This window comes from Bubalus kerabau, chromosome 6 (assembly GCF_029407905.1).
Source record: "Bubalus kerabau isolate K-KA32 ecotype Philippines breed swamp buffalo chromosome 6, PCC_UOA_SB_1v2, whole genome shotgun sequence".
NCBI lineage: Eukaryota > Metazoa > Chordata > Mammalia > Artiodactyla > Bovidae > Bubalus > Bubalus kerabau.
The window spans coordinates 74,056,945-74,069,696 of NC_073629.1; the positions used below are offsets into that span (position 1 = coordinate 74,056,945).

At 37.4% G+C, this 12,752-nt stretch overlaps 1 protein-coding gene across 3 annotated transcripts in view; it reads left to right on the forward strand.

Moving 5' to 3' along the window:
• NEGR1 (neuronal growth regulator 1) overlaps window positions 1-12,752 on the forward strand; it is a 1,047,432-nt gene that overhangs the window by 817,900 nt on the left and 216,780 nt on the right. For 2 of the 3 annotated variants that reach the window (XM_055585480.1, XM_055585482.1), the window contains exon 6: window positions 10,428-10,579. In XM_055585480.1, the coding sequence (XP_055441455.1) occupies window positions 10,428-10,579 (152 nt within the window). Of the gene's footprint in view, window positions 1-10,427; window positions 10,580-12,068; window positions 12,745-12,752 lie in introns of those variants that run through there. The other variant, XM_055585481.1, reaches the window with a different exon arrangement.

Here is a 12,752-nt window from a genome sequence, read left to right on the forward strand (position 1 = left end):
AGGGAAATATTGACATCTGCACTGTAGCCTTTGTTTATTTGATATAGGGTTAAAAGGCAATATCATTCCTGTGCAAATCAAACTGTCACAAGTAAGGCAGCCCAAAGGTCTCCGATCTAAAATTATTAATTTCATTAAAATTGATGAAATAAACAAAACACACATTTTAAATAGCCTAATAAAGTCTAAAATCATTAAAATGTCCTAATATATTATAATAATATTAATTTATTCAAATATGCAACTAAAGATAGATACCCCTTGGGGCTAAGACAGTGATGCATGATATCCTCCAGTCTGTTCCTGGGAATAAATGATACATTGTTTTGGGGCCTTGAGTGCCAAGCAATACAGTAAACCAATAGGTTGCTATAGTAGCATGTTCACATAAATTTTCATGTCTCTCTGGTTTCTGGCAGTTCCTCTCCTCCCTCTTTTTACTTTTTTTTAAATCTACCCTGCACATCTGTGAAAAGCCTAGATGAGGTTGTTAATGTGCATGTAATTGATACTGAGTTTGGTATATCATGAAATCATGATGCCATGATCCTTTCACTCTCCTAGATCTTTTCTTTGAAAATAATTTCCTGTATGCTCAATATTTAATATTTTTTTGCCATCTGAGAGGAAATGTATCTGCTCTAAGAAACAGACTCTATCACTGAACAATAATGACACCTATCATATATCCAGTGCTTACTGTGTTTGATATATATGTGTATATATGCGTATAATATTACATTTTATATGTTTAAAAAATATTCTATTAACACTTTGAAATTGGCTTAATTTTTCCCATTTTATAGATGAAACCTAAGCATTAAAAAATGTAAAAACATAATTCACTCAGTCAAGCACACACTTACTGTATAATTATTAAATGCCCAGCACTCTGTTACATACTTAGAATATGATGAATAACAAAACCAGCCAGGATCCTTGCCTGAATGTAATTACACTCTAATGGGGAATGTGGAACACAATCAAAAGCCACACAAATATATGAGAACTTACAAAGAGATGTATTTGATGTTATGATGATGATTTGACCAAGTCAGAGAGAACACAGTAACTTCAGAGCATCACTAAAATTCAGACTTTAAAAACTGTGCTGCAATGAACATTGGGGTACATGTGTCTCTTTCAATTCTGGTTTCCTCAGTGTGTATGCCCAGCAGTGGGATTGCTGGATCATAAGGCAGTTCTATTTCCAGTTTTTTAAGGCATCTCCACACTGTTCTCCATAGTGGCTGTACTAGTTTGCATTCCCACCAACAGTGTAAGAGGGTTCCCTTTTCTCTACACCCTCTCCAGCATTTATTGCTTGTAGACTTTTGGAGGGATGGTATTAGGAGGGAGGAGGGAGGAGGGTTCAGGATGGGGAACACATGTATACCTATGGCAGATTCATTTTTATATATGGCAAAACCAATACAATATTGTAAAGTTAAATAAAATAAAATTTAAAAAAATGAAAAAAAAGAAGTTAAAAAAATAAAATTCAGACTTTAGAGACAATTCTGGGCTTAAATATATTGCTTTCTTGTTAATCTTCTAGGTTCTATTTTTTTTTTTTTCCTGTCCATCTTGGTACAGCATGCATGTACACTATGGGGAGAGATTTACTACCACCCAAATATTTAGTGAAGCTGAGGGAAAAAAATAAGCAATAATTGATACTGAAGAGGTATGTGTGTGTGAAGGAAGGTGACCTGAGGAGGGAGGTGAAAGCCGATTTCATGCTTCTCATCTTGGGACCTTGAGTAGCCTGAAAGGCTAACTCCACTGGAGGCTAAGGACACCTGATGTAAGGGGTGGCATTGCTGTGCATAATTAAGCCCATAATAGATAGTTAGGAGGCCTCTAGCTTATCTTAACTGCCAGAGAAATCACCAGGCAGCTATCTGAACCAAACCCTGCATTTTTGTTTGAGTATCTACCCCACTAGTTTCACCTCATGAATTGAACCTGGCTTTCTTGGCATGAATGCCACATGAAAACTTGGTTATTTAGCACCATTTGTTTTATGCCTTGATTTAACTTGATTTCCTTTAACGACCCATGATTTCTGACTTGTCTCTCCAAATTCAAATGCAATATCCTGGTTTCTCTTGGTGGTTTCAAAATATCAGTTGCTACTTTTGGAGGATACCAATATTCAGAAGACCCGGATTTTAATTTTGGTTCTACAACTTATCAAATGGGCTTCCCTGATAGCTCAGTTGGTAAAGAATCTGCCTGCAATGCAGGAGACCCAGGTTCAATTCCTGGGTCAGGAAGATCTACTGGAGAAGAGATAGGCTACCCACTCCAGTATTCTTGGGTTTCCTTTATGGCTCAGCTGGTAAAGAATCTGCCTGCAATTAGATAGACCTGGGTTCGATCCCTTGGTTGGGAAGATCCCCTGGAGAAGGGAAAGGCTACCCACTCCAGGATTCTAGCTTAGAGAATTCCATGGGCTGTATAGTCCATGGGGTCACAAAGAGTCAGACATGACTGAGCAACTTTCACTTTCACTTATCAAACAGTGGAAAATAAAAATATTTATTTTTTTCTAAATTGTTCTTTTTTCTCATCTGCAAAATAGGACCAATAATGCTTACCTCATAGGATGGCTATGATATTAGTTGATCATACCTTTGAAAATGCCTAAATGTCAGTTTTCCACACTCTTAACACTAAAAGTTTCTGTATAATGTTGAAATTTCTTAGATTAACTTCTGTCATAAAGGTGTTGAGAGCAGCTAGTATTTTCCACATTCATAAACCATTCCTGCTCACACTGAAAAGACAGAAATAGTCATGAATTCAGAGCCAGATATATGTATTTAAGCTGAAACTTTAACATTGAAAGAGCCATTAAAAGATGTGTTGTACAAGGACCTATATGCCATCTCAGTGTCATTTTCAGATTTTCAGATGTAGCTAAAACCCTTTAGATACTAATAGTGTTCTATTTGTCTATTTCTCTTTGGTTCCTAAATCAGTGCCTCAAGTATAGGAGATATTTAATAATCATTTGATGACAAAATTAATCTTTATTTCCATTAATACCATATCAGAGTGTTTACCATCACCCGTGAATTTCTCTAAAGCTCTTTTTTTGAATTGTATCTGTAGTTCATACATGACTTGGAACTCCACAAGCCTGAAATCAATTTCTGGAAGTAATGTTCCTTTTCTTTGTAAATATAACTCGTATGATTCCAGAGCTGCTTATTTTCCCCTACCACCTTCCATATTTCCTATGCTACCACCCAAATATCAGTTAGTAAGCCTATATTCATCTTATCCAGTTATATAACATGATATATTATTATCAGGTGTTGTGTGTGTGTGTGTGTGTATAGTCACTCAGTCGTATCTAACTCTTTGTGACCCCATGGACTATAGCAAGCCAGGCTCCTATGTCCATGGAATTCTCCAGGCAAGAATACTGGAGGGGGTATCCATGCCCTTCTCCAAGGGATCTTCCCAACCCAGGGATCGAACCCAGGTCCCCCACATTGCAGGAAGATTCTTTACCATCTGAGCCACCAAGGAAGCCCATATTATTATCATATTCTTTTGTAATTCTAGTCTGATAAAAAATCTATTACCATTTAAGAACACCTCTCCCATTCCTGTTGAAAGTTGTTTTTTAATTTATTTTTTGCAAGTTATTTTAATAATTTAATTGTTGTTATCTGACACACTCATATATGGTTCCTATACTAGCAATGGAGTTTTCCTGTGACTATTTGCACCTGAAAGCTTCAGTTCAGTTCAGTTCAGTCGCTCAGTCATGTCCAACTCTTCACAACCCCATGGACTGCAGCATACCAGGTCTCCCTGTCCATCACCAACTTCCGGAGTTTACTCAAACTCATGTCCATTGAGTCAGTGATGCCATCCAACCATCTCATCCTCTGTCATCCCCTTCTCCTCCTGCCTTAAATCTTTCCCAACAAATGCTTGCTTCTCTAGAAATAGCTATTGTTACTCCTGACCTGAAAAGGCAAATAAAAATTATAGTCCCAAAATTTGTACTGAGGCTGGATTTATATTTTTAAATGAATGAGGTCACGTTTAGTTGTCCCATTTATTTTTGCACCTTTGACAATCAGTGCTAATGGCTAAATGGCCAGTTTTGCTATTGTGATGTTGCTCTGGGTTTTTCTGGCTATCCTAGATAGATACTGTTTAAGAGAGGTTATTACTGTAAAGTTTGTTAACATTTCATGTACCAGAAAAAGAAGTACCATAGCTATTAATATACTTTCCATGTGCTGCTTCTGACACTGAAAATATGAAGAACTGTTCTAGTTCAGAACTAGTTATTTGGTCAGGCTGTGTCAGTTATGAGTTGGCAGAAGTGAAGTGAAGTGAAATGAAAGTTGCTCAGTTGTGTCTGAACCCATGGACTATACAGTCCATGACATTCTCCAGGCTAGCATGCTGGAGTGGGTAGCCTTTCCCTTCTCCAGGGGATCTTCCCAACCCAGGAATCGAACTGGAGTCTCCTGAATTACAAGCTGCTGCTGCTGCTAAGTTGCTTCAGTCGTGTCCAACTCTTAGTGACCCCATGGACTGCAGCCTACCAGGCTCCACAGACTCTTTACTAACTGAGCTCTAAGGGAAGCCCAGAATCTGCTGGCAAAGCAAATAGACTTCAGTTCACAGATATATGAGATATTAACAAAAGACAGAAGAAAGAAGAAGGAGGGCAGTGGTCCTCACTATGTGCCTTAGTCCATTTGAGCTGCTACAACAAAATACCACAGACTGGGTAGCTTATAAACCAAAGAAGTTTATCTCACAGTGCTGGAGGCTGAGAGTCCAAGATCAAGGTGCCAGCATGATTGGGTGAGGATACCCTACTGGGTGTCAGACTTCTCATTGCATCTTCACATGGCAGAAACAGGTAGGGATATCTCTGAGGTCTCTTTTATGAAGTACTGATCTCAACCATGAAGATTTTACCTTCATCACTTTTAAGTTCCTCCCAAAGACCCACCTACTAATACCATTGTCTCTGAGACTTAGGATTTCAATATATGAATTTGGCGGTGGGGATGATGCAGATCATAGTGATTTGGAACAAACTCCTAGAGGTAATAGAGGCTAGAGGACCTCAGAGCCCACAGTAGTAGAAGAATCTTATATCCACGGGGTCCAGTGAATAGTAAAAATGCAAAAAAAAAAAAAAAAAGTGACCAGGCATTTCTAAGCAGGCACCACATGCTAAGGCATATCATATTTAATTCCTAACATAATAGAGTTTGTTTTTTTTTTCTTTTTGAGTGGAAGGATTATAATAAAACATCTTTCATTCTATAAGCTAAGTACAAGAACCATTCTCTTAGAACTTGAAAGGGTTAAGTGTCTAGGAAAAGAGAATGAACTCCTGAAAAGGCAATATTCCAATTTTTTTTGTTCTCCAGTTTCACTACAAGTTGTGTTATGAACTATTTCTTGAGTTGCCACTTTCAGATTTCATATCACTGATGCAAATAAAGAAGTCTGGATTCAAACAAATCTAGAATAAATGTGAAAAATCCAGTTGGTCCAGGATCATCCCGTGAATAGGCTCATGGCACATGCTTGAAGCCTACTAAGGATTTTCTTTAACACAGAACAGCAATTCAATTTGTCAAGTGTATGTTTGATATAAAAAGAATGACTCTCTTTCTAGAAAATATAATTATATTTAAACATATTAGAAGAAGCCTGCTTCATTAAAAAACTCATCATAAAGATCTCTTTCCTTATTTATTTTCAGTGAAGCAGTGAAATTACATTAGGGTCACTTGTGATGGGATTTCTAGGCATAGTTCATTTTTTTATCTATTAATAATAAGTATTAATAATAATAACTAAGATGTATTCATATATATATATATGAATATATATGATTCTTCTTGAAAAAGCTTCAGTAATAATGTGTTGTTCAGCTTAGCCCCTAATCACCCAGCATAGAACTCATTTGTATAGTAATTTTTAGAATTGATTTAAATAGCTGAGAAAACTTTCACTAACACTATCTCCAGATAACTGTAGGAAAATCTTAGAAATATACCCTCCAGGGATATATCCCATCTCAGAAGTCACTCTCCTTCCAGGTCAGCTTTGGAAAGAGTTCCCCAGTCATCTACCAGGCAAAGACAGGTTCTTCAATGATGCGTGAGCAGTCAGTACTTCTAAAACTCCCCAGGATAGAAGAAAGTAAGCTTTGGACTTTTCCAGTTATCTCAGAGATAGCTTCCTCTAGGGGAAGAAAATCCCCCCAGGGAAGATGCTTTTCTCTTTTATTGGCCATAATCACCTGCCAGGCTGATCAGAGCAGAAGGAGCTGCTACTGCTAAAGTGCCACTAATGTGCCACTCTGGTAAGAATGCACATAACACTGATGGTTAGGGGCCAAAAATGGGCCTGCACATACAGAGTGTGGATTCACTGCATGGTTTAGCAACATCTGGGGCTTTGCCTTCAGATACATTAAAGGGCAGAGAGTTGGAACCCAGCTCAGAAGAACAGCCATAAGGAACATAAGCAAACAGTGCCATGAAGTAACAGAGTATACTCCCTTGGGATTTTCTCTCCAGAGTCCAGCCAAATGAAGACTCTAACAAATCTCTCCTCAATTCTTTGGTAGAAAAATGAGTCTTGGTTTTGGTAGATGGGACACAAAAGGGAGTTAGTAGTCTAAGGAGTTGCTGAGTCCTCTGGAAGATACAGCCTTAGCATTTTGTTATTGTTTAGTCTCTAAGTCATGTCCGACTCTTTTGTGACCCCAAGGACTATAGCCTTCCAGGCTCTTCTGTCCATGGGATTTCTCAGGCAAGAATACTGGAGTAGGTTGCCATTTCTTCCAGGGGATCTTCCTTGGTCCAGGGATCAAACCTGTATCTCCTGCATTGACAGGCAGATTCTTTATTGCTGAGCCACCAGGAAAACTATCAGACATGGGCTTCCCTAATCTTGGGTGGTTCAGTTGTGAAAGAATCCACTTGCCAGTGCAGGAGATATGGGAAAGGTGGGTTCAGTCACGAAGATCCCCTTGAGGAGGAAATGGCAACCCACTCCAGTATTCTTGCCTGGTGAATCCTATAGACAGAGGAGCCTGGTAGGCTACAGTTCATAGGGTTGCAAATTGTTGAACATGACTGAGCATGCACACACAATTTGATTTAAGCCATCATACTAAAGCTTGAAATCTGCTATAATGAAGGACAATGAAACTGGATTTTTATTCATACCATATACTATTGTTTAAAAGTAAATTTACTGATGTGATACAGAAAAATATGTAAGAATCACTGTGGGATTTTAGCATAAATATTGATAGATTTGCAATATGATACTATATTGAGAAGTATCAGTCTCAGTAAAGTTGCTCAGTTGTGTCCAACTCTTTGTGACCCCATGTACTATACAAACCATGGAATTCTCCAGCCAGAATACTTGAGTGGGTAGCCTTTCCCTTCTCCAGGGGATCTTCCCAACCCAGGGATTGAACCCAAGTCTCCCACATTGCAGGCAGATTCTTTACCAGCTGAGCTACCAGGGAAGCCCAAGAATACTGGAGTGGGTAGCCTATCCCTTCTCCAGCGGATCTTCACAACCCAGAAATTGAACTGGGGTCACCTGCATTGCAGGTGGATTCTTTACCAACTGAGCTACTAGGGAAGCCCCATGATACAGATGTTTAAAATTTCCATGTCCTAGATATTTTATGCCATATTTTCTTGTGTCAGAATTGGAGGTCATTAGGTTTATAGGTCAAGTGAAATTTTTTCAATACTTATTAAACTAAAAATTTTATTTATCTGATTAAAATTTGAGTTTTGGATAAGCCAAATTTAGCTCTGACATGAAATATAAGTAATTCCCAGAGTAATCAAGCATGGTTGCTTATTTTAATCTGCATTTAACTCCAGTATATTTTACCTAAATTCAGATGCAAGTCACATAACATAATGCAAAGGAGTTCAACCTAAACTCGCAGGGGAATGTCAATTATTAGCATCTTTGTGATTAAAGAAATGCTTAATACTAAGACTTGAACACATTAAAGAAGAAAAATTAACAAGCCGTTTGAGCTAAGAGCTTCTGTAGCCCATATTATGATTAGCACATTCTTTCACAATAAATTTTGGGGTTTGTAAGGGAGAAGTTATTATTTGGTTGGCTTATCATTATAGCAGATTTCATATTTAGAAAGAAACATTCTTAAAGGGGCCACTGAAGAGGACTTAGTGATCCCAGTGTTGTGGGGATGTCATTCAAACTTCATTGACATACATGAGAGTGTTAGTCACTCAGTCATGTCCAACTCTTTGCAACCCCAAGGTCTAATATAGCCCACCAGGCTCCTCTGTCCGTGGAGTTCTCCTGGCAAGAATACTGGAGTGGTTTGCCATTCCCTTCTCCAAGATATCTTACCAACCCAGGGATCAAACCCAGGTCTCCTGCATTGCAGGCAGATGCTTTACCATCTTAACCACCAGGGAAGCCCTATTGACTTATGAAATATATATTATTCACCTAAGATACCACTATTACATGCTATGTAGAATTCAAATATAAAGTATGTCCGTAAGGCCTTGCCTTTTGAGAAATTTAAAGCAATTCAGTTTATTTGGGTAGACTTGTATGTATAGAAACTGCTAGAGAGAACAATGCAATATTGTGGTTTTGATTTTATAAATTCTACAACAATTTTGAGAGTGATATGCAGAATAAGAGAAAGAGACACAGAGAGAGGAAAGTCATTTAGGGAGCAGCAGAGTAGGAGAGACCGGAGAAGGCAATGGCAACCCACTCCAGTACTCTTGCCTGGAAAATCCCATGGGTGGAGGAGCCTGGTAGGCTGCAGTCCATGGGATTGCTACGAGTTGGACATGACTGAGCAACTTCACTTTCACTTTTCACTTTCAGACACTGGAGAAGGAAATGGCAACCCACTCCAGTGTTCTTGCCTGGAGAATCCTAGGGACGGGGGAGCCTGGTGGGCTGCCGTCTATGGGGTCGCACAGAGTCGGACACGACTGAAGCGACTTAGCAGCAGCAGTAGCAGCAGCAGAGTAGGAGACATAGGACATAGATCAGACTTACATGAGGATGAAAAGGTCTGGCTGTCAGAGATAAAAAGGGATGGTGACCATTGGGGTAAGATTCAGGAAAAGAGTGAAGCAGAAGCAATCATGTGAAGCATTGAAAGTGGGAGAACTATGTCAGCCTATCTGAGAGTTAGGGCCTCTACTGGTAAGTGTGGAGAAGGAAAGTTGAGTATTCAGGATGGAATCAGGTAAAATTGAATCCTATATTGAGTCTAGAAAGGTTAAAGGACTTTATTAGGCACATTACTAAAATGTGGCACAGATAGGCTGCTGCTGCTGCTGCTGCCTAGTCACGAAGTCATGCCCGACTCTGTGCAACCCCATGGACTGTAGCCCGCCAGGCTCCTTTGTCCACAGGATTGCCTAGGCAAGAATACTGGAGTAGGTTGTTATTTCCTTCTCCAGGGGATCTTCCTGACCCGGGGTTTGAACCAGCCTCTTCTGCTTGGAAAGCAGATTCTTTACCACTGAGCCTCCTGGGAAACCAACCGAAGATAGGACTCAACTTAAATACTACCCTCAATATTATATTTAACTTTTTTTTTTCTTTTTGTAGATTTAACAAGTCATCTATTTGGGTTGTACCTACAATAAAGTAGCAGTAAAGTGTTGAGTCTGGACTCAGCACCATCCTACCACAGCTATAGGATTACCTTTCATGATGAAAATTATCTAAAACTATCCTTTGAAATAGCCCAGGCCTCACCAGGTGGCGCTAGTGTTAAAGAACCCGCCCCTGCCGATGCAGGAAACATGAGAGACTTGGGTTCGATTCTTCAGTCAGGAAGATTCCCTGGCAGAGGGCATGGCAATCCACTCCAGTATTCTTGTCTGGAGAATCCTATGGACAGAGGAGCTTGGTGGGCTACAGTCCATAGGATGGCAAAGAGTCAGACACAACTAAAGCAACTTAGTACACAGACATATTCTGGTCAACTTTTTAGAAATCAGGAGTTTGTGTTTTTAATGGAATCATTATATTTAATCCCTTTTACTTTTCCTTGGCTTTAACAGTTGAGATGCCATTGCTGTAATGTGTTTAATTTTCTAAAATACAAATCAATGTATGGACAGGACATGTGGTTATCTAAGTCTGGTTTGTTATATAGCACAGATAATCCCATAGGAACAGTCTGCCACTGTCATACAGTTTCCCTACCCCGGTATCTACTACTGTAAGGAAAATATAATTACACTGTTATCATGTTATATGCTGACAACAGCATGGTCAAAACTGTCTATGGGTTGCCATGACAACCCCATCTAGATAAAAGTGAAAATGGTATTCACAATACATATTTACCTAGAGTTTATTTTGTCTTTTAGGCTCTTCAATGGCCAACAAGGAATTATCATTCAAAATTTTAGCACAAGATCCATTCTCACTGTTACCAATGTGACACAGGAGCACTTCGGCAACTATACTTGTGTGGCTGTCAACAAGCTAGGCACAACCAACGCGAGCCTGCCTCTCAGCCGTAAGTAACACAGAATTACCAAAATGCTCCCAGGGCCTTTTGGTTCCTGTCTATGAGCTCAGCCTGATGTGTCATGTTCCTTCCACAGAGGAAATTTGGCCCCAAAATAATCTGGATGTTGGGGAATTTGATAATCCCTATAGAATTACATATGTGCTTAGATAAATATTTTAGATCTGAGAGAAGGAGAATGTTACATAAATAATAGGATCCACTAAAGATGTCTTCTGACTGATGATGGCTGGTTGGTAGAATTTAGTTTTGTTTTGTTTTCAAAAATTCATTATATTTAAGCATAAATTAATCTGGATTGAATTTACTCTTGGTTGACTTTCTCTAGATATTTTGAAATAGTGAGAAGTTCACCATGACCAAGGTATAATAGTGAGTAAATGATGATGGACAAAATATTTTATCCATATAGGTAATTTTTTACTCAAAACTGTATTTTGAAAAAGAACATAAGGTTTTACTTAAATAGGTACTTTAGTTCTAATGTATCTTAGTTCCTAAGGACCAGAAATGAAAAAAAAAAGAAGACCAAACACAAGGATTAGGGGAAAGGAGATAATTATATTTTAACGTTTTCAATTAGTTTTAGTACTTTTTAGAAGCTGTTGTTCAAGAGTTGTTATAACCATAAAATATTCCTGATTTTGAAGTGGAATGTTACTCAAAATGTTCAAAGAAGACTCCAGAGAATATGCTGTCTTTTTAGTTGTACAGTTATCTAAACCATTCTTATCTTTGATAGTTTATGTTTTTATGGTAACCTGACATATGTATATTTATTCTGTCATCCTTTGATAGTAAGCACTCTCTGTAAAAGGCAAATATTATGAGTTCATCACAGACATGATTGTTTCTATTTTGCAGAAATGAGGGACGGGATATATAATACTCCTACTACTTAAAAATATTAAATAAGTTTCATGATTTATGAACTCTGAATTACCAAGATTTAAGAATCTCTGTTGTTAAATAAAATATATCAGTTGGTTGTTAATAGAAAATAATAATTTAAGATGATTTGTCCTATATACACTTTTAAAAAATCACATCATGTATTATTTCAGTTCAATATTATAAAGTATTTCTTAGTACCCCCTACTCTGAAAGAAACGCATTGCTTGCCACAAAATAGTCAAAGTATAATATACTTGCTTAAGTTTCTTCCATGAAGATTATTTACTTAGTGTAATTATGAATAATAACATTGCAAATATTATAGAGCAGTGTGAATTCCAAGTTAATGTAAATATTGATACTTCTTTTGTAATGTTATTAATATTTTAAATTGTTTAAATATTCAAGAACCTGAAAGAGTAAATGAATTAAACCGAGTAAAGAAAAATTTAAGGCTTAATAACACATTAATTTTTGCTACTTTAATTTCTAAACCACACTCTGATTTTCAAAACTGAAGCATTAATGAATGTAACAAATTAGAAACAAATGTCATTTATTTGTTTTACTCTGGCAACCTTAGCACAGTCATCTGGATATAATGCACTGCTGAAAAGGCTTCTAAACATGGTATCTTCAGAATGGACTCTGATGATCTTCCTTTGTCTCTGACTTTCTGTGTATAGAAGTGCTAAGGATAACTAGAACAATTTGATTGAAATTCATTAAGAAAGACATAATATGCAAATTTTGTCTATAATTTTGAACTTAACCCTGGAAGTTTGAAGAAATGTCTGTATATTCAAAACTCTTGTGTGACCTCATCTGAAACTCTTATTGCACTGAGTTTCTATTTTTTACAATAATTATTTTTGCATAGTTTGTATCTCTCTACCAGATTATGTTTGTTGAGAAGACAGAATCAATGTATGATTAATTCTCCCATATCACTAAGCACGGTGTCTAATATTTCATAGACTATTAAACTATGTCTGATATTCACATAGACAACTTATTTAGTGAATAAGTGAATTAAACAGTGTTTGAATAGACAATTAATAAATGAATGAATAGACTGAGATTTAGCTGTGCAAAGTATATTTTAATCTCCAGCTGTATAAAGGAATATTACAGTGATGGTAATACTTATTTGTGAACTTACTGTAAACCAGATAATATCTTTAAATGAATCTGTTCCAATATCTTTGTATGAATTTGTTATTTTAATTCTCACACTACCAAAAAAGGTAAATTCTAAAATTCTCTT